The sequence below is a fragment of the Pituophis catenifer genome, unplaced genomic scaffold (assembly GCF_029215685.1).
Source record: "Pituophis catenifer annectens isolate HBS135680 unplaced genomic scaffold, rPitCat1.0.hap2 SCAF_1, whole genome shotgun sequence".
In the NCBI taxonomy this organism is placed as follows: Eukaryota; Metazoa; Chordata; class Lepidosauria; order Squamata; family Colubridae; genus Pituophis; species Pituophis catenifer.
Genome location: NW_027256881.1, coordinates 285,444,897 through 285,472,199, shown reverse-complemented (window position 1 = coordinate 285,472,199; position 27,303 = coordinate 285,444,897). Strand labels below are relative to the sequence as shown.

At 38.3% G+C, this 27,303-nt stretch overlaps 1 protein-coding gene across 1 annotated transcript in view; it reads right to left on the bottom strand.

Annotated features, from left to right (window-relative positions):
- Positions 1-1,620: 1,620 nt before the first annotated feature.
- The window catches only part of PLCB2 (phospholipase C beta 2), a 62,034-nt gene continuing 36,351 nt past the window's right edge, over positions 1,621-27,303 (bottom strand). Inside the window, exons 15-32 of the mRNA XM_070931332.1 lie at positions 26,138-26,232; positions 24,566-24,662; positions 23,180-23,264; positions 22,410-22,534; positions 21,847-22,001; positions 20,373-20,537; positions 18,903-19,002; positions 17,684-17,788; positions 16,265-16,347; positions 14,411-14,495; positions 14,154-14,210; positions 10,048-10,261; positions 8,054-8,225; positions 6,549-6,625; positions 6,243-6,335; positions 4,949-5,006; positions 2,964-3,050; positions 1,621-1,890 (exon numbers count right to left, since the gene is read on the bottom strand). Of these exons, the coding sequence (XP_070787433.1) occupies positions 1,621-1,890; positions 2,964-3,050; positions 4,949-5,006; positions 6,243-6,335; positions 6,549-6,625; positions 8,054-8,225; positions 10,048-10,261; positions 14,154-14,210; positions 14,411-14,495; positions 16,265-16,347; positions 17,684-17,788; positions 18,903-19,002; positions 20,373-20,537; positions 21,847-22,001; positions 22,410-22,534; positions 23,180-23,264; positions 24,566-24,662; positions 26,138-26,232 (2,123 nt within the window). The remainder of the gene's footprint in view (positions 1,891-2,963; positions 3,051-4,948; positions 5,007-6,242; positions 6,336-6,548; positions 6,626-8,053; positions 8,226-10,047; positions 10,262-14,153; positions 14,211-14,410; positions 14,496-16,264; positions 16,348-17,683; positions 17,789-18,902; positions 19,003-20,372; positions 20,538-21,846; positions 22,002-22,409; positions 22,535-23,179; positions 23,265-24,565; positions 24,663-26,137; positions 26,233-27,303) is intronic.

Genomic DNA, 27,303 nt, shown 5'->3' with positions numbered 1-27,303 from the left:
ATGTGACTTTTTTTTTTAGTTTTTTTCACAGTTGGGACAGCAATACTGAGATAGCTCTTTTGCTGCCCACAGAAAAAGACAGCTGACTGGCCTGCTCACATAGCTTGAAAAAAGCAAGATAGGACTAAAAACTGCCTCTAACAAATCTCAGTGTTTGATTCCCCCCCCCACTCAGCCATAAACTGGATATGCAATTAAGAGCAGCCAGAAAAAGACATCCTAGTGATGAATATCTTGTCACAGTATCTGTAGTGATCCATCGGACCTCTCTAGAACAGCAGTCTTCTCTGGCTCATCCTGGAACATGTCAGTGGTCATGGATCTATTCAGGGATAAGCAAACTTGCAGCAGCTAAAAATTGCTGAGTCTAACCTGGTTTGTCAGCCACCTCTTCTCCTGCAACCAGTTTTATAAGAGTGCCAGAGAGAATATGTATCTGGGTGATTACATGATTGGATGGCAAGCAGCATTCAGTTGCTGCATTTTGTCACAAAGACCTTATGATCAAGGATATCTGTGAGGCGATTTGTGTATATATACATGGGACAAAGAAGAGTAACTTGGGTTAATTGGCAGTGTCTGTTCAGATTAAGAGAACTATTTCTGCTCTTTTCCGCTGATTGTCCCCTTTAAGATGTTATGTCAGCTAATGTCCCACAACAAAAGTGGTTTAAGAAAACAGCCAAACATAGAAAAGAGGCCTCTCCGATCAGGGAAGAAATCTTGTTTTTCAATCAGGCTTAATTTAGATAAATGGAAACAGTGCACATTTCCTCTGCATTGTGATTGACCTCCATTGTGTGCTAGGACCCTTGAGATGCTTCAGAGTTGTCTACTGAATGCCATAAAGCAACAGTCTCCAACCTTGGCAACTTTTAAGATTTGTGGACTTCAATTCCCACAGTTCCTTCAATTCCTCTGGGAGTTGAAGTCCACAAGTCTTAAAGTTGCCAAGGTTGGAGACTCCTGCCATGAAGAACTGACTATATGCTAAATGTTTGCTGCAATCAGCTAATATGTGTGAGACTTTGGAAGTGATCCCTCTTTATGTAGAGACTTTGGTAAATAGAATAAGCTGGGTGTTATCAACACTCCATAGTATTGTTGGAAAATCTTCTGAAGGGAAGGGTTATAACTGCCAAAACTTCAGCATGGGCATCTCTATATGTGGTGTCTTCCACTCCAGAATTGATGCCTCGTCCTTTTGTATTTTCCCTCCCCCTTTCAGCATTTTCCGTTTAACAACTGAGCCAATTGTTTCTGGCTTGGACTTGAAACTGCTTCAGAGCAAGATTGGTTTTTGAGATAATGGGGCTGTTACCTTCCTGCCTGTCCAGATGGAGAGTTGAGAAACTTAACTAGCTGGCTGTTCAAATCCACCCAATAAGGCTCATTCTATGTTGTGATACCAGTAGTAGGAAATATCTCTTGGTGCTGGATTTTAGTAGTAAATCTAAACAGAGTGAAAACCTCTGATGTAAGTCTGCCAGATCAAAATGTCCTACTATTCAAAAACATTGGATAACTAACAGATATTCCATTATATTCTATGGAACTCTGAAACAAAATGGGATTTATTTTTAAAATTCAGGAACTTTAAAATAAGACTTCTGCTAAATCTTACAATCTGCTCTCCTGGGCATCAGTGGATTCTTCATCCATGATAACATCCTCTTTCACCACCTCAGTTGCATATCTTAGAGTCTCAGGAGTCACCAAGTTCCCACATGGCCTTTGGTCTCCCTCACCAGCAGCTCCAGGGGCTTCTCTCTTTGCCGTCTCAGCTTCCAAAGGGTAACAGACTTTCATGCAGTTCTTCACTGAATCTTGCACTTCTGCACTGATAGTTTTCATCTTGTTTTCATACTCGGCAAATGCTTCCTGCTGGAGCTGCAGAAAGAGACAGGAAAGGTTCACAGTAGAGAAACCTGATTGTTGCATGTTTACAAATTCAATTATGTGTCTTTTAGCAATGCCAACTTTTAAAAAAAATACTCCTCTCCGAGGACAAGATCCCTGTGGTAAATTACTTTTTCCATTCCTCTGCTGTAATTATAGATGTGAGGAGGAGAAGATCATTCCCACTGGGGCCTATAGGGAACTCCACCTTGCTAACATGGAGGGAATGAAAGGTTCAAACTCTTTTCCTCATGCATTGTACAGCAGTCCCAAAGAAAACTGCATTCTGATTTTTTTTAAAAAAGAAAAAAATCCTATTCAAGTAAGCCTAAGCAGTTTGTTTATTCTTGCTATCATGTAGAGGCTCAGAACAAATAGGATTTCATGAATGAATCTTCAAGGAGGTGAATGCAATCTCTATGGCATAGATCAGAGGTGTCAAACTTGATTTCATTGAGGGCCGCATCAGGATTGTGTTTGATCTCGGGGGGGCATGCCTAGGGTGGGCATGGCCAGCTTAACATCATTTGTATCAGCATCTGTGGTGGGCTGAGCGCTCTGCCAGTGAAAACAGGCTCCCGAGCTCCATTTTCAGCTGCGACAGCCTCTTGCAACCCTCTGCCAGTGAAAACAGAGCTCGGGAGGACCACGTGCCAAGCTCAGTTTTTACTGGCAGAGGGTTTGCAGGAGGCCGTCACAGCCGAAACGGCGCTCAGGAGCCTGTTTTTGCTGGCAGAGGCACTGTGGGCTGGTCCTACATTATTTTCAGGGCGCCCCGTGGGCCAGATCTAAGTACCCTGCAGGTCTTGAGTTTGACATCCCTGGCATAGATGGGTGCTTAATAAGTAGAGGACTGGAGAGCAGGGAATAGGCTGCCTCAGCCTTCCCCAATCTTCCATGTGCGTTGAGATGTCAGCTTTGGCCATGCTGATTGAGCTGTGCTGGCAGTTGCAATTCCAGTACTTCTGAAGGGAAATAATTTGTGAAGCCTTTGGACTTATTCTAGACCCCTGCTATACTACTAATCCTGAAAGGACATTTGCTGTAAATTAGTCATGTGATACCTGGCTTTCTTTTTCCTTGATTTTCCCTAGGCAGGTTGATTGCTTTGCTTCCAAGACTTGTTGATGCCTTGACTGTTTCTCATTCATCTTGAAGCAAGAGAAAAATGTATGTTAGAAGGAATAACCTTCCATGCAATTATATAAATGCAACATCTCAATGCAGTATCATTCTGTAGGTACAACAACACCAGTGATGAAGTCTGCAGGGTATTTTAACTCCCAGTCTCTCCTTATCCTTCCAAAGCCCCATATTCCAGTATGATTTTTATAAATATCAGATATATGACAACTGCTGTTTTGCTATTATATATTACAGGCAATCCTCGCTTACAACCACAATTGAGCCCAAAATTTATGCTGCTAAGTGAGAAATTTGTTAAGTGAGTTTTGCCCCATTTTACGACCTTTATTGCCCAGTTTGTTAATTGTTCAGTTGTTAAATTAGTAACGCTGTTATTAAATGAAACTGGCTTCCTCTTTGACTCTGCTTGTCAGAAGGTCACAAAAGGTAATCACATGATCCTGGGATATTGTAACCATCATAAATATGAATCACTTGTCAAACATCAGGGATGCTGCAAACAGTCATAAGTGTGAAAAATGGTCATAAGTCACTTTTTTTCAGTGCCATTGTAACTTCGAATGGTTACTAAATGAATTGGTAGAACATTCAAGTACTACCTGTACTAGAATACTTTGCTATACATCAATACTGAAACCAACGACTACTAAGTTTTGGATTCTGAGTCACAGGCAATAAGAGGAATGCTTCAATGTCTTTTTTCTTAGTTTCATGACACTTTGATCCCAATTTTAGTTTTCTCTACATAGGACATTATGCCTAGACAGCTGACCTGACATCAGTTTGTCTCATGCACAGGTGATCATTTGAAATGTCTTAAGGCGGTGAGAAACGTTCTATGATCATGTGACTAAGCCGAGGGGAGGGGCAAACAATCAAGTGCTTCAGTTCCAATTTGAAAATGGTAATGATTTTCCTCATACACTTACTCTTGCGGAATAATTCACTCATAATAACTGTGAGTTAGATTAAGTTGTGAAAAAAAAAATCAATGAATTAAAATTCTGCCCTATGAAAGTTTATTTTGATTGATTGATAGATTGATTACATTTCTACCTGACCTTAATGGCCTTCATATTTAGTTACATTAAGTTGATCAGATGGAAATATGTTTAATTAAAATCAATGTACTTATTTATTTTTTTTGTTTCTTCATGTTATGACTTTAAACTACTTTCAATTTGTTTATTCTGCTTATAATGAATAATTACACTTATCCCCATTGCATGTCACCTGGACCCCAGATGGATAATTGTCTAAAATTTGAAGACTTCAGTATTTTTTAACACCCACATAAATCACAGAAAAAAAGATGAAATGGGTATCAAGGCCACTGTAACGTATGGTTTGAAGCTACTCCAGGCACCACATAAAATACTGCAGTGGGAATACAGCTTTGAAAATATTCCAAAAGACAGTGGTGAAAGACACATGATCTACTAAATGAGGGTCAGAGCTCAGTAGCAATAGTACTTAGACTTATATACCACTTCACTGTGCTTTACATCCCGCTCTAAGCAATCAATAAGAGTCAATATATTGCCCCCAACAATCTGGGTCCTCATTTTACCCACCTCGAAAGGATGGAAGGCTGAATCAACCTTGAGCCTGGGGAGATTTGAACTGCCAAATTGTAGGCAGCTGGCAGTCAGCAAAAGTAGCCTGCAGTACTGCACTCTAACCACTGTGCCATCGAAGCTCAAGCTCTTATTCTTCTTCTAGGGATCTGTGTAAAGTTGTGGGAGCCCCCTTGGATTTGGACCCTACATCTGGATTAGAATCAAGTGTCTTGCAAGGAGGAAGCATTTGTAAATCACTAGACACAGCATTTGCCCAAATCAGTAGGGCAGAACTAATAATTGTTCTTTTAGATGCTAAGGAAAGAAACCAGAAAGCTACTTACATGCTTGACTGCTTTTACAACTTCCTGAATATGTGAATTATTGATTTCTCTTTTTAACCTTTAGGAAAAAAGAAATCAAACCTTATGTATTACTTAAAATTTACAGCTTAGATTGTTGTTAAGGCATCCGCTAAGATAAGATGTTTTCGTACCATATGTAATCACTTAAAAGCAGAAAGAATTTCGATATAGAAAAAGTAATATTTTTGTCTGCAAAAGACTCTAGTCTAGGACTGGCTAAATTATACCAATTGCAGATGGCAGGTTCATCCATAAGATGAAGTAATTATTATTTGTTCTGGACATGTGGTCACAATAAAGTCCTCAGACTAAAATACTGGTTATTAGGAGACTGAAGTGAAGAAGCAGCATATTAAGAAACCAAGGAAAGAAAGAAGATACTTTGAATCTGCCAGGTATAGTTACTGTAAGAAACATTGGGCTTGCATTCCTTCCCATCTTCTCTCCTTCATCTCATCAAATCAGGGGTGAAATTTAAAATTTTTCCCTACCGGCTTGGTGGGGGTGGCAGGGGAAGGATATTGCAAAATCTCCATTCCCACCCCACTCTGGGGCCAGCCAGAGGTGGTATTTGCCGGTTCTCCGAACTACTCAAAATTTCCGCTACCAGTTCTCCAGAACTTGTTAGAATTCTGCTGGATTTCACCCCTGCATCAAATGATCCAACTTCGTCATGGGTTATCAAGATTGCTTATGTTAAATCTTCCTCAATGAGGACTGATGGAACATGGAAGCCATCCTCATTTGTAAACAGGCTGGAGAGGAGATGTGAAGGCCTGACTAAAATCTTGATTGTTTTTACACATACCTGAAGACATCCTTCTTACTTGTCATGCACAATAAATTACAATTAACCAAAACTAGAAACAAATGCAGCTTATTATATTGCAGCTTGAAGAGTGACACAGGTCATATTAACTATGTTTTAAAGTGATGACTAAACCTCCCTACGTTTCTCAAGTTTTAAGTTCTCAAGTGAGGAGAATGGCTTCTTTCTCGCGCTCAAAAGATCTGCAAGTATTTGACTCCAAATCAGGAGTGTGCAAATAATTTTTCACTTGGAGAGTCAGGCTTGGTTTTGTGGGGAGTCATGCTTGATTTTCCAGCTTGGTATGCAGAAAGTGGGCAAGACTATATTAAAATTAGGTTCAAACATTGATTCAATACAGTACATACAACAGCAATCTAGGCATTTATTTTAAAATTTCCCTTTTCATTAAAAACCACAAATCCAGTAGAGATGAGCTACATTTGGGTGTGAAGTCAAAAATACCTTTCCTGAGCACTCTTATCAGCATTCTTAGCCACGGCTTGGATTTTATCCAGTCTCTTCACCTCTAATTTCTTTTTCATTTCTTTAGTGTCGCTGTAAAGGAAGATAATCAGCTTGAGTTTACAAATTTAACAGTGTATTGTGGTGAATATTAAATGCTCGCTCCTTTTCTACTTTGATCACAGAAGGTTTCAAGGTTTTAAAGCACAGATTTCACAATGGACAAACAAAATAAGGCTGAGAGAAGAAAATCTACAAAAATGAGTAGAAAGATTCTGCACACACTGACATTAATTTTATTATTACCTTTCCCAAGACTCCTTTAGTGCCTTCAGCTCAGATGCTTGCTTCTCTCTTGCAAGCTGTAACATTTTAGCAACTTTCTGTTTAAACAAAGCACAAGGAAAATATTTTATTTTATTCTTTATTTATTTATTTAAACATTATCCCAAGTCGACCCAAAGGTGCTTTTTCAAAGTACTGAGAACTGAAGAAGCTTCTTGGATGAGAAGCGAGATGTCTTCAAGGAAAACTAAGAAAGTCCAATTGCCTTTTGAAAAAGCAACTTTGGGATAATCATACCAGAATAACACAGTTGAAAGGGGCCTTGGAGCTAGTCCAATCCCCTGCTCAGAAAGGAAACCATTTCAGACAAATGGTTGTCCAATCTCTTCTTAAAAACATCCAGTGTTGGAGCACCCATAACTTCTGGAGGCAAATTGTTCCTCTGATTAATTGTTCTAACGTCAGGAAATTTCTCCTTAGTTCTAGGTTGCTTCTCTCCTTGATTAGTTTCCATCCATTCCTGTCCTGCGTTCAGGTACTTTGGAGAATATGTTGATACCTTTGTCTTTGTGGCAACACCTTAGATATTGTAAAACGGCTATCATGTCTCCCCCTAGTCCTTCTTTTCATTAAATTAATCATACCCAATTCTAGCAACTGTTCCTTACATGCTTTAGCCTCCATTCCCCTCATCATCTTTGTTGCTCTTCTCTGCACTCTTTCTAGAGTCTCAACATCTTTTTTACATTGTGGCAACCTTCATGACCTGGATGACTAGCAATCTCCATAGACATTATCCTGAGTTGAAACTAGGAGGATCTTTTCCACAGAAAGGATTCAGATCTAGTAGAAGCTTGTACAGAAGAAAGAGAGCATTGATCCCTTCTTCTCCTTGAAATGTTTTCTACAACTTCCCACATCATTCCAATCATTTGAAGCAGGTTTGCTATGGGCCTACGAGAACTACAATGGGAAAACTGAATAGGGAAAACATGGCAAAGAAGAATGTGCCACTTTCCTACCTTAGGAACTACACAGCAAGTGATTAATTCAATGGCTCCAGATGTTTCCAAAGCTGTGTCTGTAATATACTGTCGTGTTGCACATTAGGGTGTGTGAGAGTGAGCAAACTTGTATTTTACACAAATTTGAAGAAGGAAGGAACTGATGAGATCTCCCACCTGTTACACTCAAATGATAAATTTTCTTGAGAATTGCCAAGGAATGATCAGTTCTAACTTATCAATTTAATTGAGTGCCCCAGAAATATAATGAAATATCATTTTGGTAATATAAGGAAGCCATATTCACACACAGTATGACCTTTTTTCCCAAAACAATAATGAAAATTCAAATAGCAGATCTGGGGTTGGGTTTAAAGCCATCTGACAAGTTTAACATGTATAATAATGAAGTCTTAATGAAATGATTCAGGTAATAATGAAATGATTCAGGTTCATTAGTGCTGTTTAGCTGCATTAGCTGCATTAAATAAAATAATGTTAATACAAATATGGTTACTATACCTCTATGGCATGCTGATCTTTCTTCTTCCAGATTGCATCATACTGTTCTTCTCCCAGGTGGAGTAATTCTTCCTCCAATTTCTCTTTTAGCTCCATCATTTTATTATCAGCAATCTCGGTCAACTCTGCAGAATTTCCTTTTGTGCTGCTTTCATCCAAAACTATCCTACAACTTCAGAGACAGCAACAATTTTCAATATAAGGCAGAAATTGGCAAACCCTGACTCTACTTCCCTTTTCCCCTGGCATATTGTCACGATATCTACTCTATGAGCAGATCAGTAAATGAGAGTCATCAGTAATACTCCACAGTTTTTTGATCTATTTCCTCAATAGACAGGCACTATTAGACAAAAGGGCAAAACAACTGCAATCCAGCAGCTAGAGTGGCATTCACACTCTTACTTTTATGTCAGAGAAGTTTGGAATTTCTTGCTCTGATCTTGCCATTTCAGAAAGTAAAGATTATATATATAAATATAAAAAAAACTTAAGAAGATAAATATATATATATATATACACACACATTTTTCTGAGGTTTTCGCGGGTGTTTGTATGTAGGTCTTTGGTTATTCGGGTTTTCTCCCGCGTAAAATTGGAAGTGTCTTGGTGACGTTTCAACGAAGTCTCATTCGTCATCTTCAGGCTGGTGTTTTCGGCTTCGAAGCACGAAGCCGAAAACACCAGCCTGAAGATGTCGAATGAGACTTCGTTGAAACGTCGCCAAGACACTTCCAATTTTACGCGGGAGAAAATCCGAATAATCAAAGACCTACATATATATAATTCTGCCTGATGTCTGGAGCTGTGTAATGCCTGTTCTCCTCCTATTTCATAGCATTCTTGTTTGGCACATTTGAATAGCACTGGGAATAAACCAGTTGGATAAAGGGCTGCTTCCCACACCTTTTTCTGGCACTACCACCATATTAACACATATAACCCCATATTCCAATTTCTACCAAATCTCTGTACTGGAAAAGCATAACATTGATATTGTTTGGATAGTGTCCTTTCATATACTGAATGTTTATGACATGAAAATACCGGTACTTCAAGAAAAAGACTTCAAGAAATGCACCAGAACTGCCATTTAAACAGGGGAAAGTACCTACTTTTGGCAACACAGAAATTCATTTGTCTTTTAAGAGCCATTCAAATATCCCCCTCCCCAATATTGGAAAAGGAAAAACTTAATGATTGTGGAATTAGGGGACCCAGAAATTGCATGTATGTCAGTAGTGGGTTTCAATTTAGTTTGCTACTGGTTCGCTTGTGCGTGTGTGAGCTCATGCACATGTGAGACACTTCTCCACATGCATAGAAGCGTCCGGGCGGGTGGTAGAGCCTCCCACCGCCACCGCTACTGGTTTGCCCAATCTGGGGCAAACTGGAAGCAACCCACCAATGTTTTTCCTTTCCCTAGCTCAGTTTTTCAATTTAAGCAATTTTACGATCTTTAAGAACACATCTTAAAGTTGCTGAGAAACACTGCCCTAGACTGTAGTCTATTATATAGGCTGCAGATAGGATACAGATAGATGGAACTGATCCAGTTTTTCAATACTAGCAAGAAATTCTGAACTATATTGTTGGAAGAGCTACAGGCCAGGAAGATGGAACATAGCAAAATAGAAAGAAAAATATGTCTAGAGAATTCTGTTTCACGCAACCATATGCCTAGTGGTTGAATTCCATTCCTCCAGCTCTCTTGCTTGGCTTAACATATACCCAGAGGCAGGTACAGTGAAGTGAAGGTAAATGGCACGCCCTCTGCTTGAGCCTACCATTATGAGTTGGTCATAATCCATTTAGTATGCTAACAGGTTAAGCAGAACCAAATCTAGTCTAGGTCTAGATGGGGAACCACCAGGGAGCTCCATGTTGTGTCACCAAGACATCAGAAAAACATAATTGTAATGCAACAAAACACTGTTTTATTCTGATTGCAAATAAGAAACTCTTTGCTTTATTATTTCTGCACTAAAGTCTACCTTTTTCTTCGTGGAGTTCTTGATGGGCATGGCATTTCTTTTCTGCTAAGCTGGCTAACCACCTCTGTGAAAAAAGCAGCATATTTCTGTAATAATTCTTCCTTGCGCTTTGTCATCTTCCGCTCCAGCTCCTTTAGTTCCTTTTCTTGCTTTTTCAAGAGCTTCCCAAAATTTTTCATCTGCTGTATCTCTTCAATGCTGGCTGTCTGTGGCTCTGAAACACAGAATGAAAAAGACATCCATCAGTTGAAATATGATGCTAGGCTGCCATTTTCTTGGAAGATTCTTTTCCACAACTAATTTACTATGCCTATTTTCTCTCAAGATTACCTTGTGTTGCATGAATATATTCTGTCTTTTTCAGCACCTCAAACATAAGAAAAAACCCAATACAGATCCCACTAAGGAATGTTCTAGAGCAGTGGTCCGCAACCTTTCTGGCACTAGGGACCAGATTCAGAAGAAAAATAGTCTTCTATGGAGCGGTGGTGGGGAATGGTTCCAAGCGCAACCTAGATCCCATGCATGCGCAGATGAAGCTTCGCTCACTCGCCGCCACTTGTGTGTCCCAGTTTCTAATGGCCCAGGGGTTGGGGGATTCCTGCTCTAGAGTGAATCTGTAAAAATTTCAAAGCCACCTGATGAGTACTGTTCATAATATTGATGGGGGATCCCCAATACTTTGCTCAATGGTTGGTCCATTTAGCTGAGTTTTCCAGCTGGACATGGAGCTGGCTTAATGGGAAGCTGGTTTAGTGGCACTTCTTCCTCTACTTATAAATTAGGTTCCATGACTCCATTTTGAATTCTAGCTATTATTCTGAATAACTGACTAATTTCTTCTTATGCTCTGGTGGTTCAGTGGTTAAAGTGCAGTATTGCAAGCAAACTCTGCCCATACCTGGAATTCGATCCTGTCAGGGCTCAACTTTCCAAGGTTGGTAAAGTGAGGACCAGATTTTTGGAGGCAATGTGCAAATAATGCTCCCACATTGTAAACCAAGTTCTGCAAAGTGCTAATGCTTCACTTTTTTCTGGATTTTTATCTTACTTGGAGTGAACTTTTCAAACTTTCTTAAAACAATAATCATGCAAGAGAAATTTGTCCCAACTGGGTCCTTTCCACAATGTAGTGGGGCACCTACTTCCATAATTCCCAAATAGCATAAGCATTGACAACTTCATCAACCTGTACTCTAAGTAGAAGTGAAACTTCTCTGTTGCTGGAATATAACCACAATTTCCAGTTTGCACCCAGCATAGTCAATATGCATAGGCGAGCAAATATACCAGTACAGTGAGTAAAAATATAGCTTGATGTTTATTTATTAAAGACCAGCAAACAACAAAAAGAGATAACTAGCAAAACATGACCAAAAGAAGGTTAAAGCAGGAGAGAGGCATGAATAGGCAAGAATTTACAACACCGCCCCTCCAAACAGGCCGAGAATTTCCCAGAAAACAGAACCATTACAGTGAGTAATTACCATGAGCGGTCCCAAAGAGAGTGACCTTTGGTTATTCCAGCCTTAATTGTTTTATGTTCATAATGGCAACAGAATAGAGATGAAAAACAGGACATCTGGTGCTCCATCCTGTATTCTACGCTATGAAGGAAACAACTTGGTGGATGAGGATAATCTATCTTCTCCTTTTTTTTAAAAAAAAAATCTAACTTTTACTTCCAGTAAAAGTTTTACTTTACTTTGCTTTCTGGGGAGGAATGAAAAACTGAAGACAGCTAATGACTGCAGCAAAGACCAAGAAACCAGGGAGTAGACCGGTTCCTTGAAACTTGTCTGAATAAAGAGAGGATGGGAGATTGACCACATCTGCTCTGGTCAGCTGCTCCTTAGGAGGAGACAGCAAGAGGGATATGGATCTAAAGAGCAGGTGACTGAGCAAACAGTTCTAAGAACCATGTCTACTTCCTCAGGTCCAACAGGTTCAAACTCTTCCCAGATAAAAAGCCAAGACTATGCATCTCCACTAAACTCAATAAAGCCAGTGTCCAATTGAGAATGAAGCCAAACAATTTTATCCAACAGAGCCTAGTAATTTATCTGCATGCCCCTGCAAGAAGTTCTCCAAACTACCCTTATCCAAGAAGTTTATGTCACTTGAAAAAGTGTGACTATCTGCAAATGCAATAAGAGCAGAGACATAATGATGCTTTACTGCCTTACTGTTACTAGGTAGGCCTTTATAATGGGTCTGACCCATGTTCAGTCCAGTTTATCCCTTGGGGAATGCCAGCAATGCTCGTGACATGTTTTTTCTCACTTCATCTCCCTCAATTCTTCCATAAACCACAGGGAGTGCTAAGATCTCCAGAAGGGAGAAGTTTCATGGGTAAGATCTGATCCAAAGCTTCAACCATCCCCTTTTCCAAGTGGTTATTAGCATTTCAAATGGACTGTGCAATAAATCAGCAGAAACAACACCAAACTCCCTCTGGAATCTGGGCCCATTAGTCATTATATTTTCTAGCCAAACTATGCCAGCATAGCTTGGCTAGAACCGGAGAAGGACAGAGTGGCCAGTAGATTGCAGTAAGTCAATCTACATAACAAACTAAAGAAAGAAAACTTAAAAGAATGTGCAAAGCAAACTATCATCTAACATCCTTAATTTCATATGCTAACAAAACAATGCCTCAAGGCAGATTAGAGCTCTGCATTGAAAGGGAGATGCTAGCAATCAAAGCTGGCTTTATGAAAGAACAAGGAATATCATTGCTGATGCATACTGAATAATTGCACTTTGCTGATGATATTGCTCTGATAGCTGAAAATGCAGCTATCAGAGCAGATATGCAGATATGCAAACGATCTGGAACTCTAGTAGTAAAAGTCAAAGAACACAGTGAAAAAAAATGAGACTAAAATAACATACAAAGTAGCTTCTGCCTTTCAAGAGTGAATATCAAGTAAAAGAACCAGCAGCCGAGAAATATGCCACAGATTAGCTTTTGGAGTAGAGTACCAATGACAGCCTTGGAAAAGACATTTAGATTCACTTGAGTCACAAACGATAAGGCTCAAATCACCCTATTTATGTGAAGTCCTAGCTCTCTAAGAAGGCTACAATACTGGGGAAAGTAAAAGAAAAGACAGAAAAAGAACAACCAGGACAAGGCAAATAGTCTCTTAATAATTGATAAGTAAATTGTTGAAGTCCTAAAGAATCAGTTTGGGAACATATACCTTCCACATCATATATTCTCTAAAAACCCAAAACGGCGTCGATAAAATGAAAGGTTTCAAGTCTCCTTTTACTGTAATGAGGAGGGGGTTTCTTAATTCCCATTGCTATTTTTTCCACAATTTCATTTCATTTCATTTCATTTTATTTTTTTCATTTTATTAAATTTGTATACCGCCCTACTCCCGAAGGACTCAGGGCGGTGAACAGCCATAAAATAAAACATATAGATACAAAATTTAAAATAGAGATAAAACTAATTAAATAAATTTGGCTGAGACATTTTAAAACCCCAATAAATTAAAGCCAAATTTAAAATTCCATTTAAAAAGAGGAAAAGTTTAGGTCAGGACAGCTTGATGGAATAAAAACGTCTTAAGCACGCGACGGAAGGTACGCAGATCCGGAATCCTCAGTATCTCCGGGGGGAGCTCGTTCCAGATCATAGGTGCCCCCACAGAGAAGGCTCTCCCCCTGGGGGCCGCCAGTCGACATTGTTTGGCCGACGGCACCCGGAGGAGCCCCTCTCTATGGGAGCGTACTGGTCGGTGGGAGGCTATTGGTGGCAGCAGGCGGTCCCGTAAATAGCCAGGTCCTAAGCCATGGAGCGCTCTGAAGGTGATAACCAAGACCTTGAAGCGCACTCGGAAGACCACCGGGAGCCAGTGCAGCTCGTGCAGGAGAGGCGTTACATGGGAGCGCCACATTTATTCCACAATGAATAAATCTCTGAATAAATTTGTGGAGTGGGTTTAGAAAAGTAATGTGATAAAGCCCACCAGTTGATATGAATGTATCATATTCTGGCTGAATCACCACACATTTTGCAATAATGATATATGTGTAGAATCTGTTTACATGTGTCATTGTGTCAAATTGCTAAAAAGAGAGGGCTTTCTTACCTGTAATTAATTTTGCAGCTTCTTTCATGGTCCCTTCCTTTGGTGTAATCAAGGTTCCTGGAGAATGAAAACAGCATCACAGTGGACTAAAACTTTATTCCTTTATAACAGATGTTTACTATGGTCAGAATGATCAACTGGTCCCAGTGATGTGGGTTGATCCTACTTCTTGTCACAGGGAGCTACACCATCTCTTTTCAATATGTGAATTATATGTGTTCTCCCATTCTCAGCTCCTATCATTTCCATAGCATTACCTGCGGGGCCATTTGAAGGAGTGCAATAGCTTCCTAGGATGTTAGGTATCCCATTGATTGAAAGATCCTTTTCCTGTATGGATTTCTATAAAATAAAGTTCAGCAGAAAATTGGTGTCAGTGCAAAAATAGATCCTGGGGAAAAATTGGCTGCTTCCTACCCAATCCTATATTGTTGTTGCTTTTTTATTCTGGTTTGGCACTTTAATGTTCCTGCATGAAAGCAGCAAGAAAGATGAAGTATCATAAGGTGCATCTATAAAATATGTAACAAGTGGAGATAGTCCATCATCATTCTTCAGGGTAGCGCATGTGAATGTCCTGCCAGTGAATAAAATTTCTCAACCTGAAAAATGTTATTTCCTTTTTCCATTCACTTGACTTCTTTAAACTGAAGACCTCAGGTTGTTTGGTTCTCTGACAGCCCCAAATATTCTATGACTTGCTCAATAGACATGCGTTACTATACTTTTCATGTTGACCACTCCAAATAAATTGCTCAGCAGCATCCACAGCTATGATAACTCAGTAAAATGTGCCTTCTGACACTACCTTCTAACTACGACAAAGAATGAGGCGGCTGGATGGAGTCACTGAAGCAGAAAGCATGAGCTTAAATGAACTCCAGAGGATGGTAGAGGACAGGAAGGCCTGGAGGAACGTTGTCCATGGGGTCGTGATGGGTCGGACACGACTTCGCAACTAACAACAACAACTACTGTCTTATTCTTAGCTTCAAGAAAATTCCTTTTACAGCTTCTTGATAATTAAATGTGAAATCTGATGAAGACTTGATGAGACAGTCACTCTGTTTGTGAATAATTGTCTAAATCAGAATAAGAAGTGGAGAAAAGCAAGTCTGGAAACCAGCATTTCAGCTGCTCCCTAACACTGTTATACATCCAGGCTTTTATTTTGTTCCTGGAGGCAAAGAGTGGTGTCTACGGAGAGGGAGGTGGTGTGATGGACAATAGTAAAGGAGCAGTTTCCCAGGAAGCAGGAAGCACATGGTAAGAAAAGGGGAGACAGCTGGATAGGAGACAGAGGAAGAGAGTTAGAATGGCCACTCCCTAGAATCTCCCAGGGGGATTTAGGATGAGAGTAATATGGGCAGATCCTGGCAGATTCTGTCCGTTGTGTGTAAGCAAATAAAGAATTGAACTTTGGCTGGATTGTTCTATGTCATTTTGGGCTGAACAGAGATGAAATCTTCAGGATTCAAGGGTTGCAACTTTGTTCCTCCAGCCCCATGAAGGATTTCAGCTTACCTCCCTATCTTCTACTTACAACCTTCCCTGCTGCTCTCCCCACTGACCTTCTGGAAAAGCCAACAGAGTACATTGCAAATGACAATCACATGATCAGTGAACTGGTTGCCAAGCATGCAGATCATAATCATGTGATTGTAGGTTATTGTGTTGGTGTAATGTTTTGTAATGGTTGGAAGTGCTTTACAGGCCATAAACCACTCTTTCTGAAGCCATTATTAATTTGGTCATTAAGCAACCAGTCATTAACAAGGACTACCTATAAACTATTTGCTATCCCAATTTCTTAGACTTTTCTTGTCTTTCAAATAACTCTGTTAACATTCAGAATGTATGAATAACTTTCTTGATCCTAACTGAAGTATTTTCAGAAGTATTAATTTTATGATTCTAAAACAACATTTGGCCCATTTTATTAAAAGCCTCTTTAAAATAATTGATCTCTGTTTTTCTTTGGTTGCTATTAAGAGACATGTCAGATTCTGAGATGGAATATGTTGACTTAACTTCTATCACTAGTAGCCTGATTTGAGCTAAATACAAAATCAGATATTTTACACAAACAAAATATTATTTGGAGAACTCACCCCATTATTAGCATCTGCATTCTTCATCTTTTTATCATGTGCATTAAAAAACTTTATTGGATTGGATAAAGCCATGGTGAGATCTATTTTTTTAAAAAACAAAATGTATAATACCATCTCATTATCTCCTATTGATTGATTGCTACTTCCTTTACTAAGAACATAGTAATATTTGCCTTTTCTTATATGCTTTCTGTTATTCTAAATCAACTAATAAAAATAAAGACATAAAACTTGCAGTAATAGATTTTTAAGCTTCTGCATTTTGCCTGCATTGGGATAAAACTGAAATGGGCTTGTATTTAGTTCAAAGATATATCATTTATATGAGCAACAAAATGTATTTTTTCTAGAACAATGTTGAGTGACCTACATCCTCATTTACAGTTTTCCTTAAGAAGGACTTATATACCCTCCTTCAGCTAGGAAAAGAAGCAAAAAAGACTTTTAAATCTTCCTCGTCTTTGTCCTGTTTGGCTGACCTTGTCTGGGATCAAAAACCAAATAAGAACAATAGCTGAAATAAAGAAAAATATCAAATAAGAACAGGTCTGGTTGTGTTTGGATAGGAAACCTCTGAAGAACACCAGGTCTGTGGGCTCAATTGGGAAATAAATAAATAATCTTCAGAGTAAGGCAATGACTAATCACTTGTGGCAAGAAAGCTGCATGGATGTATCCAGGAGCAAAGATCAATCTGAAGGAGGCATTATCTTACTTACTCTTATCCTGGGAGACTGATAAATAGCTGAAAAGAAGATAAACGCATCCTGTGGTTGCTACAAGTATGGCAATATAGGCTGGTTCTTATTGACAGTACCTCCATAATTAGACCAGTCTAGGAAATCAATGCCATGTAGGTCTAAAATTACTTTTCGTGGAACAACTACAGTACAGAATATTGCAATTTTGAGTATACTCTCATCCCCTCTCATTTTCTCCTTGTGTGAATGAGAGAAGGGCCTATCTGAGACATTTTCTCAATTTAGTTTTTTTGAACTGGACTTAAATTGTGTTTGTCTGATTATTGCCTGACAGGAAGAAGACAGCTCTTCCTTCTGTCCTTCAAGGCCATTCCCTAATCTTCTACACTGATTATATCTTGGTAACAGTTATTATAAGATTGACATCTTTATTGAAGGCTGTCTTAAGACCCTCATATCTACCTACAAAACACCTCATCCAATGCCTCATTCAAGTTATTTCACAATTTTAACTAAGAGAATCTTTTCAACATTCTTCATCCAGAAGGTATTGTAAATAATTTTAATTGGCCAATGTACACCAAGCCTCATCTTAAAAATCTAGAAGTAAATCAAGACTAATAGCAATAAAGAGTGAAAGCCACCTTTTACTCTTTTTTAAAATGCTGCAACTGAAGTATAGATGTCCTGCTCTTTCATTCTCAGAATACTGTACCTGCCCATGAATCAGGAACATAATCTTTCATCTCCACATAGACAAATAGAGAGGGCATTGTAAGAGGCTGGTTACTTTCACTACGAAGGCAAACATGATGGTAGCCTAAAAAAAGAAAGTGGATTAATCCAGTAGGAAAATATATAGCCATGGCAATTTGGATACCAGAGTAAGAAATGCAATGAGCTTGCCTAGAAAAACAGCATCGTTGTAGGTTCTTCGATATCATATTATTTCTGCTTTTGTAAACTGTGTACCAGTTTCATACCAAAGTTCACAAAAGTCACTCATGATGAAATACCTAAACATACATACATACGTATGTATGTATGTATGTATGTATGTATGTATGTATGTATGTAAGTATGGTAAAGGTTCCCCTCGCACATATGTGCTAGTCATTCCCGATGAACGGTGCTCATCTCCCTTTCAAAGCCGAAGAGCCAGCACTGTCTGAAGACGTCTCCATGGTCATGTGGCTGGCATGACTAAGCACCAAAGGTGCACAGAACGCTGTTACCTTCCCACCAAAGGTGGTCCCTATTTTTCTACTTTCATTTTTTACGTGCTTTCGAATGGCTAGGTTGGCAGAAGCTGGGACAAGTAAGAGGAGCTCACCCCGTTACGCGGCATTAGGGATTCGAACCGCTGAACTGCTGACCTTTCGATCGACAAGTTCAGCGTCTTAGCCATTGAGGCACCGCGTCCCTTCATATATATATATATATGTGTGTGTGTTTCTATGTGTCTGTGTGTGACTGCGTGTCTGTGTGTGTTTCTGTGTGTCTGTGAGTGTGTGTGTTTCCTTAAGGAATGAGCTCTCTTTGTGCATTCCTTCAAATATAAGAAGAAGAAAAAAATAAGGTAAAAATCTGGTGGCACACATTACTCCAATTCACACATTTCCTATAGTTCTCCCTACCCTCACTTTCAGATCTTTTAGCCCTGAGTAAGGTTAAAGCACTGTGAAGCTACTTCTAATTGTAATCAATTAGACATGAATAAAAGGTTTTCAGATTTTCTAGTTCTCACAAGGAGATCCTACTTTAGTACTTTATGCTTTTGAGGAATGCACAAAGATGGCTTTGAGCCAGCCTTCTCCTCTGGTTCTATGAAGGACATCAAGATTTATGGGAAGCCACCCCAAGGTTGTGGTAAAAAAAAGAAGAAGAGAGAAACAGTCAAGTTCAATGTTCAGAAAAATGGTCAAGTGTCTTACCAGAGCACACAGCAGTAACTGGGATAATGCGGTGACCAATAAACTTCCCACCTTCTTCCAAAGCTACAATTCTGAGAGAAGCCAACTCTGGCATCAAAATCTGGCAGGAAAAAAATTGTATGACAGTTTGTAACCTAAAAAACCCAAGGTGGAGAAAACTAGTTCTACAGCTAGTCGCCTTTGGAGGCCCCCTTATCTTCTGTGCTTTCATATCTAAAAGGCTTCTCTTCTATGTTCATATGGATGATATCAGTGGTGGGATTCAAGTAATTTAACAACTGGTTCTCTGCCCTAATGATTTCTTCCAACAACCAGTTTGCCAAACTGCTCAGAAAGTTAACAACCGGTTCTCTCGAAGTGGTGCAAACTGGCTGAATCCCACCACTGGATGATATGGCTTACTTAGATTTTAAAAGCAAGTGGCAGAGCTGTTTCCCTTTCTCCCTATCATATCCCCAGTTATTCCTTTTCATTAGCTGCTTTCTCACTTCCTGATTCAGCTTAGCTCAAGAATAATATCACTTTTTTAAAAAGAAATTTTCTGCCAGCTTCAAAGTCAGCCACCCACATGCAGGGAAGGTTCACTATATGGGTTGATCCTGTCTAACATAAACTTTTCTGAGCTGATAGCCAAGAGGTATAAACAAAAAATAGAAATATGTAAATAACTGTACTGAAGCCTTCTTTATATCTTTTGGTTCTCTCCCTCCTCCCCACTCTCTCTTTCTTCCTCTACCCACCTATCTACCTAAAGTCATTGTGGACAATGCAAACTACATAAGCACTACTGCTGATCTGTATATGGCTGCTTTCTGCATTCCTAATTTTAAGAAGATAGTTCTATATTGGTTTTCTTATATTCATACTAGGCATTACAAATGCTTTGCAATTCATGTGCGGAATAATGAAGATTATACTGAAAGGGGATATATTTCCATATGTTGTGATCTTGAGCTTTTGCAAATGTTTAATTTTTTTTAGAAAGCACAGAATTTGTAACCCTCGATCTGACATATTTTAGGAGGGCTTCCCCCCCCCCCAAATAAAAGCTTTGAATTGAATATACCTCACTTTCTCTTAAATTTCCCATTTGCAGCATTGAAATATTAAGGAATACCTGAGAGGGTCACTAGAAACAAGGAAATGAAGTCTGCAAAGTATTCTGCCCATAAAACATGTCTTAGAAACTACAAATTATAACAACCTCTGTTGCTTGGAATTTTTGAGGAGGACAGCTTTTACTCAATGAAATGTGTTCCTGAATATTTTCTCCAATCCTATCACTAAGCGATGATTCTAATATTTACTCTCAAAATGTGTTGCTGATCCTGCTTATTTAATTCCATTTTTACAACTGCTTCCTATATCAAGAACAATAGAGGAATCTCCCCTGCCTTAAATGCCCAGGACCTGGAAACAGCAGACATAGTACCCTTGGAAGTGACACAACGTTATATTAAGGATTGTTACCTTTTCAAACACAAAAGGGTCTTCATTCCATATAGGATTGATTGAGTTGGCATTTGGTGTCACTTTGGTTCTATATCTACGCTTTGGATCTCCTGGTAGACCAAACAGTTCTACTTCTACGTAGGACTTCACGCTGCGTTCTGAAAGGAACTGGCCAGAAATGATCTGTGCATGGAACAAGAACAGGAGAGTAATTTGTTACATAAAGATTCAGCATTAGCTCTTAAGTCCTCCCCCCTACCCCTTTTGGCCAGGGGCACACCTAACATTTGTCAGGCTGAATCTGGCCTTTGAGCGATCAGGCTACATTCCAAAAAAGTGTGGATGGGGCTGGGGCAAAAGCTAACTTTCATTTTGTTTCATTTCCAATACTTCGTTCATGTCATTACTATTAAGTACAGTCACATATTGAATAATTCCCGCTTTTGTGTCATGTGTAAACTATCTTTGAATGTACTTGCATCTTGTTTTAAGCTACTACTTAATTTCTTTAGGTTCATTTCCCATTAGCTTATTTAAGACCCATTAGTTTTACATTACACTTTATTTCTTAGACTGTATATTTGTTCTATTCTATTAGGAAAATATTATTGTGGAATGCTGTTCATAGAAATGCATGACTAAATGCTTTTTTGAATCAAAAACTGCAAGAAAAATGCATAGTATCACTCAGAAGTATTCTAGTTTAGTTTCTCTTTAGTTTTCTAGATTTTAGTAAACAGGTAATTTGAAGCTTAACATAAAGTATCAATGAACATTATAATTCCCTTCAAAAACAGCTTCCCCCCCCCTTTGAGTTGGAAGCATAAATTCAAAAGTTGTGTAACATTTGTGTATTTAAAGTGAAATTAGACTGTATAATTAATATTACCTGAATACAAGGATTTTTCTCTGAGCTGCTTTCTTTAGTTCTAGTGACACAGTTACATTCCTAAACATGATGATGCTAGTATTTCTAGGAAAAGGAATTATGTTTTTAAAAAAGGATTAGATGTGCACACCAACTGCTTACATGAACATGAGGAATTCAAAGAACTGAGAGACTGATTTGGGAATATTTCCAGCTGCTGGAGAACACCAGATTTGCAGTCAAATATAGCCATGGCCATATGGTAGCTTACTCAGTGAGAAGACTTCAAACAGGTTTGTTCTGTTTGGACATGAAGTGGTACATGTCCAATACTCTATTGCAATAGAATAGATACACTGATATTTTGCCTAAAATTGCAAATTAGTCCATTTGTGTCATCTTTCTTTCAATTGCTACAACTGGCCAAGTGAGTGTTAATTGCATGAGATGAATTCATTTATTCAAATGCAGAAACAACTATATTTTTCTATAATCAGAATGTCCTGCAGGTCACTCTAGAGTTACTTTGCCATGCAGATCTTACTGGGTAGTAGATGCACTGGATATTTGGCACCATACCTCTGGGTAGCAAATCCCCCAATCAATCCCACAGTGGTTACTTACGGTGACTGACAAAGTGCTTGCCACAACTACATCAATCCGATCCACTGAAAAAGGATCAAAGTGCTTGTCTGGACGACGCATGAAGTCATGTTTAAGAAGATAGCCACTTTGCCCATTGAATTCAAACAGAGCCATGTTCTGCTGCATGGGGACATCTGGGAAAGGAAGTGGCAGAGGAGATTATGTCACCTCAGGACAAAAAAAAGCAAATTAGCAAGCTTCACTGAATGGGGCACCTTTCGTTCTATTATGACTAAAGTCAGGAGACACATAACCATTCAGATCTAACAAACTCTGATGTCTTGATATGGGGTGGTTAATGGATGGATGCAAGTTTTATTGGGATTCAATATTATTTATTGCTGACTGTTTTTAAATTGTCTTTTTAATACATTCTGTTTTTGTTTACCATCAGAGTTTTTTCTGATAGATGGGCAGCTATATAGGTTTGTTAAATAAATACATTTGTATTTAATGTATGTAAATACATTTGTGCAAAACAATATCAGAGCCAGAAACTTAATACAGCACATGGACCCAAGCCAAAGAAGCACTCCACTCACCATTTGTCTGAAAGTTTAATGCCACCATTTGACACCCAACATTCCAGAACATCTGTGGCATATAGTTAGATGAATCTATCCGAGTCCCTTTGGGATAAATTCGGCTCATCTGTCTTTTGTTGTAGCTGAGTTTCATTTAATAGGAGATCATTGTTTGAATGAATGCAATGACTATTCTCATTTTATAGGATAAACAGTTGTACACATTAACCAAAATGCTATTCCTGCCAATAAAGAATTCTATTCTATTCTATTGAATTCATATTATGCTGAAACATGTCATTGTGCAACTGAAAGGGAACAAAGAATATTCTGTGTACAGTGCAATTAAGGGACACAGAGGCAATGAAGACAGGAGATTATCAGAAATAAACCATCTTTGCTATTGTTTATAATTGTTTTGCACACATAAAATAGTGGAAAGAGTTTTTCTGGGGCAGTTCAATAGATATTGATGCAAGAATCATATCCTCCAGGTAGAATGATTAATAGTGAACAGCTTTTAAATGAATTCCTAATATCTAATATTATTAACACACTGCAGCTAGCTAATAACAATGTCTATTACAATAATAAAAACAGCAGTTACTATACTCTGTAGGTAACTGCACATTATGTCTGACACCATGGAATGTGCAACTATTTTTCCAACTTCATTTGTAGAGAGAAATTCTCTTTGGGCATATATGTATAAATTGGAATGAGCTCTCTACCGGTATATAGATATATAACATAACTAATCACTAAGGAGATGTCTTTAAAAAGGATACTCAACAAACTGGATGGGTGACCTGGTCAACAACTCATAAGCCTTCAGCTCAGTGAAGGAGGAAACGACATAACTGTGGTTTTTCTCTGGAATAATAAGGAAGAAAACATAAAGCATAATCAATCTTTTGTTTCCAAATCCATCCCTTCTTCCATTTAATTTCCAATCTTTGTTATCATTTCTAAATAAAAATGCTGGTTGCACATGCTTCTTCACATAAAAAAATAAAAGACGACACAGAAAGAGTTGGGGTCAGGTGGAAATTCATTTCAGGATTCCATCGAGCATGGAAGCATATCCAGGAGATCACTTATGGCAACAAACACATTTGTAGACATTACCTCTGCAGATAATATGGGAGGAGTCAATCACTGCCTAATCAAAGTTGCTATTAAACTGTGTTTCTTGGCAGGAGGATAGCATTTGTGTTGCTGCAAATTATACTTGCCACAAGCTGTAGAACTTTCATGAAATAATTGTATAATAAGCTTCCACTTATGTGCAGTGAAGCTATTTTTGTTGTGTCTAGGAACATGTTTGAAAATGGAGTAGAAACAATAGATTAACTTTAAAAGCTGGGATCCTCAAGATACTTTAACTTCAACTCTCAGCATTTCCAACAACATGAGTTAATGCTGACAGTATTTTGAAAATCAAAATCCAGCTCTCCAGTTGTTCTAAATTCAGGAAGGGGGTCAGAAAAATTTATTTTTTAAAATTAAAGGTAGAATCATCTGAGTTTTTCCACTGCTAATATTTGCACAAAATGAATATCTTTTATAGAAAATAATTTCTTTGAATTCTTTATCTCAGTTTCATTATTATTTATTATCTATCCTTTATTCTAGCACAAAAGAAATGGAAGGGACAAAGTCTGCAATTTCTTTGGGTTTTCATCACTTTCAGAAATTCTCATTCAATATTTGGCCCAAATTAGAGAACGTTTTTTATAAACTTTGGCAAATGTAATGTAAATGCAGATAGTGATACAGGGCTATGGTTACACATTTTTCTCCCTCTTAGCTCTCAATGAATCAGTGATGCACAAAAAGTCCACATGCAGGTAAATCTCGTATTTAATTTTACACCATGTAGAAGCAGGGTCAACTTCTGCTCACTTAGAGAATCACTGAAACATACAATTCATTAGGGATGCAATAAATTTCGCTTAATTTGTACTGCCCTGTATCATATTGCCACTAGAAGTAGGGCTTTGTCCACTACCACCTCAGCTACCCATATATAAGTCCTAAAGCACATAGAACAGTGTTAAAGAATGACATTTACACAGTTAATAAATACGCCATTTTCAGTGCAAATATGTCTGAGGCTTTCTTTAACCATATGAAAATGTTTTCCTTAACAGGAGAAAACAAATCATTCTTACGTGCTGAAATTTCAAAACTCTCAAATTTGATGGGTTGAATGTAATTCACCAGACTGGACATTTCTTCATAGGCAGTCACTTCCAGACCTGCAGTTCCCTAAACAGAATTTGGAGTGTTACAGAGCAAATTGTTGTGATGCAAACTCCAGTGATATACAAAATAAGCATCAGAAAGTACTAAATAGGATTCAGAAGAACAATAAAGGACAACCAATGAATATGATATATCCTGCAGATCTGAATCTTTCAGAATGGGCTCTCCAGTTATCTGGGGAAGCACAGATATGCATCTATTTACATATCCTTCATTCAGTCTTCTGGGAGTTGTAGTTCCAATCCAAGTCATCAGTTTAGGCAAAGCTGTTCTTGAAAAATTAGGAGTGGAATATTCAAAAGAGGGATCAGCATAGCCCTATTCATGATTCTGTCTAGAGAGTTAATTGGTTTTCTCTTCTCCTTTCCTAGCTAATTGGGCAAGAACAGCTGATTGGTATTACTGACACACCAGAGAGGGCAGAATTTAGCAGTTGTGTGGTTAAACAACTGAGTTGAAGACAATACAAACTTTACAGGCTTCCCCCATGGCTGTGTCAGAGTTATGCCTTCCAGATGTCCAAGGAACTTCATTTATTTATTAAAATGTTTAGTCTACATTGTCATTATTAAATTAATCCCAAAAGTCACACTCTGTCAGAATTCAGGAGGAAACACAAAATATTTGAAGGGCTAATCTTTTATGGTAGGGCAGATGAGTCCAAGGGACATTTCAATCTTGCAGAGTGAACTATTCTGTTACATTTCTTGAGAGAATCATACAAAGGATGAAGGTGGAAAGTAATAACATCATCACCAAGATAAAATAATCTGTGCAAAGTATACCAATACCATAGTCATGATATATGATAAACATATAAACTGTACAAAAACATGTAAATCATGAGTCTAGTGAAAAAAAGGATTAGGGGTTCATGATAGCAGTGCTCCAATATTTGAGGGACTGCCACACAGAAGAGGGGGTCAACCTATTTTTCAAAGCTCCAGAAAGCAAGAGAAGAAACAATGGATACAAACTGATGAAGAAGAGAAGCAACCTAGGACGAAGGAGAAATTTCCTAACAGTGAAAACAATTAACCAGTGGAACAGCTTGCCTCCAGAGGTTGTGGGGGCTCCATCACTGGAGGCTTTTAAGAAGAGTCTGGACCTGCACTTGTCTGGAATGATATAGGATAGGGTCCCTTGCTTGAGCAGGGGATTGGACTTGAAGACCTCCAAAGTCTCTTCCAACTCTGTTATTCTGTTAAAAGGTTCACAGAGCTTAGCAGAAAATCACAATGCATAATTATTTCATAAGAAGTTTTTCTACTTTTTATGAGGTGATCCTCTGATCATCTTCCATTAAGTGAAGGAAAGTATGAATTCCAAACTATTTCATCTGGTTAAGGGCAGGACAATATCCTATGAATAGATATTACTGTACACGAGATCATTAAGCTAAGGCCTTGGAAGCTAAACTAAAGTCTTGGAATAATTACCATATACTTAGGCTAGATACACAAAATCATAAATCATACCTCATCAGACTGTAGCTTTTTAATCTCTTCCTCGTTTAGGTTTTCCAAATTTCTCTCTGCTTCAGGAACTTTTTCACCCTCCTCAACTGGCTTGACTGAGAATTTGAAAGAAAAATCAGTATGCTTACAAAAGTTCTCATCTAATCTAATTCCTCCAGAGTGACTGATATTTTCTGCTTTTCTCCATCCAACTATCTATTCTGGAGCTCTAGAAGCTCACTCACCCAGGCACAGATTGTTGACCGGTGTGAACTACAACATACTAACAGTCAATGGAGGCAGGTCATAAAAAATGTTAACTCAAAGCAAATTAAGATGGTTAGTTTGGATATATACCACTGTAGCTCCTTTATCTTATAGGGATCTGTAATATATACTGCTCAAAAAAATAAAGGGAACACAAGCAGAAGACATCCGAGATCTGAATGAATGAAATAGCCTTATTAAATACTTGTTCTTTACGTACACCGTAGTTTATACACCGCTCAAACAACTAAAGGGAACACAAAACTACTGTATGTAATGAACTAAGTATTTAATAAGGCTATTTCATTCATTCAGATCTCGGATGTCTTCTGCTTGTGTTCTCTTTATTTTTTTGAGCAGTGCATAAGAAAATAATTAGCAGTGGTTATTGAGCCCCAATCATTGTTTTTAATTTACATGGTTTTTTGGGGCCATAAATTCAGATTTTATTTCTTTAGCAACAAATGCAAAAGTAGATGTTGCTCTTTGAAACATACGCTCATTGGATGACTTTGGGACAGTCACTATCCCCCAGCAAAATTATTATTGTGGGGGGAAATGAGAAGGAAGTGTTAAGTACATCTTGAAGCTTTACATCATCTTTATATAGTTCTATCATTAGTCTTTCATTTTGTTAAAAAGAATCAGACTTTTATGCAGCTCTATTTTCCTTTATACATGTTCTCTAAAATGTTTTTTTTAAATACAATTTAGATAATCCTGAATCACCACAGGTGGTACTTCACTTACAACTACAATTGATGCCAAGATTTCCATTGCTAAGCAAAGCACTTGTTAAGTGAGTTTTGCCCCATTTTAAGATCTTTTTTTGCCACAATAGTTAAGCAAATCACTGCAGTTGTTAAGCAAATCATGTGGTCATTAAGTGAATCTGGCTTCCCCCATTAACTTCACTTGTC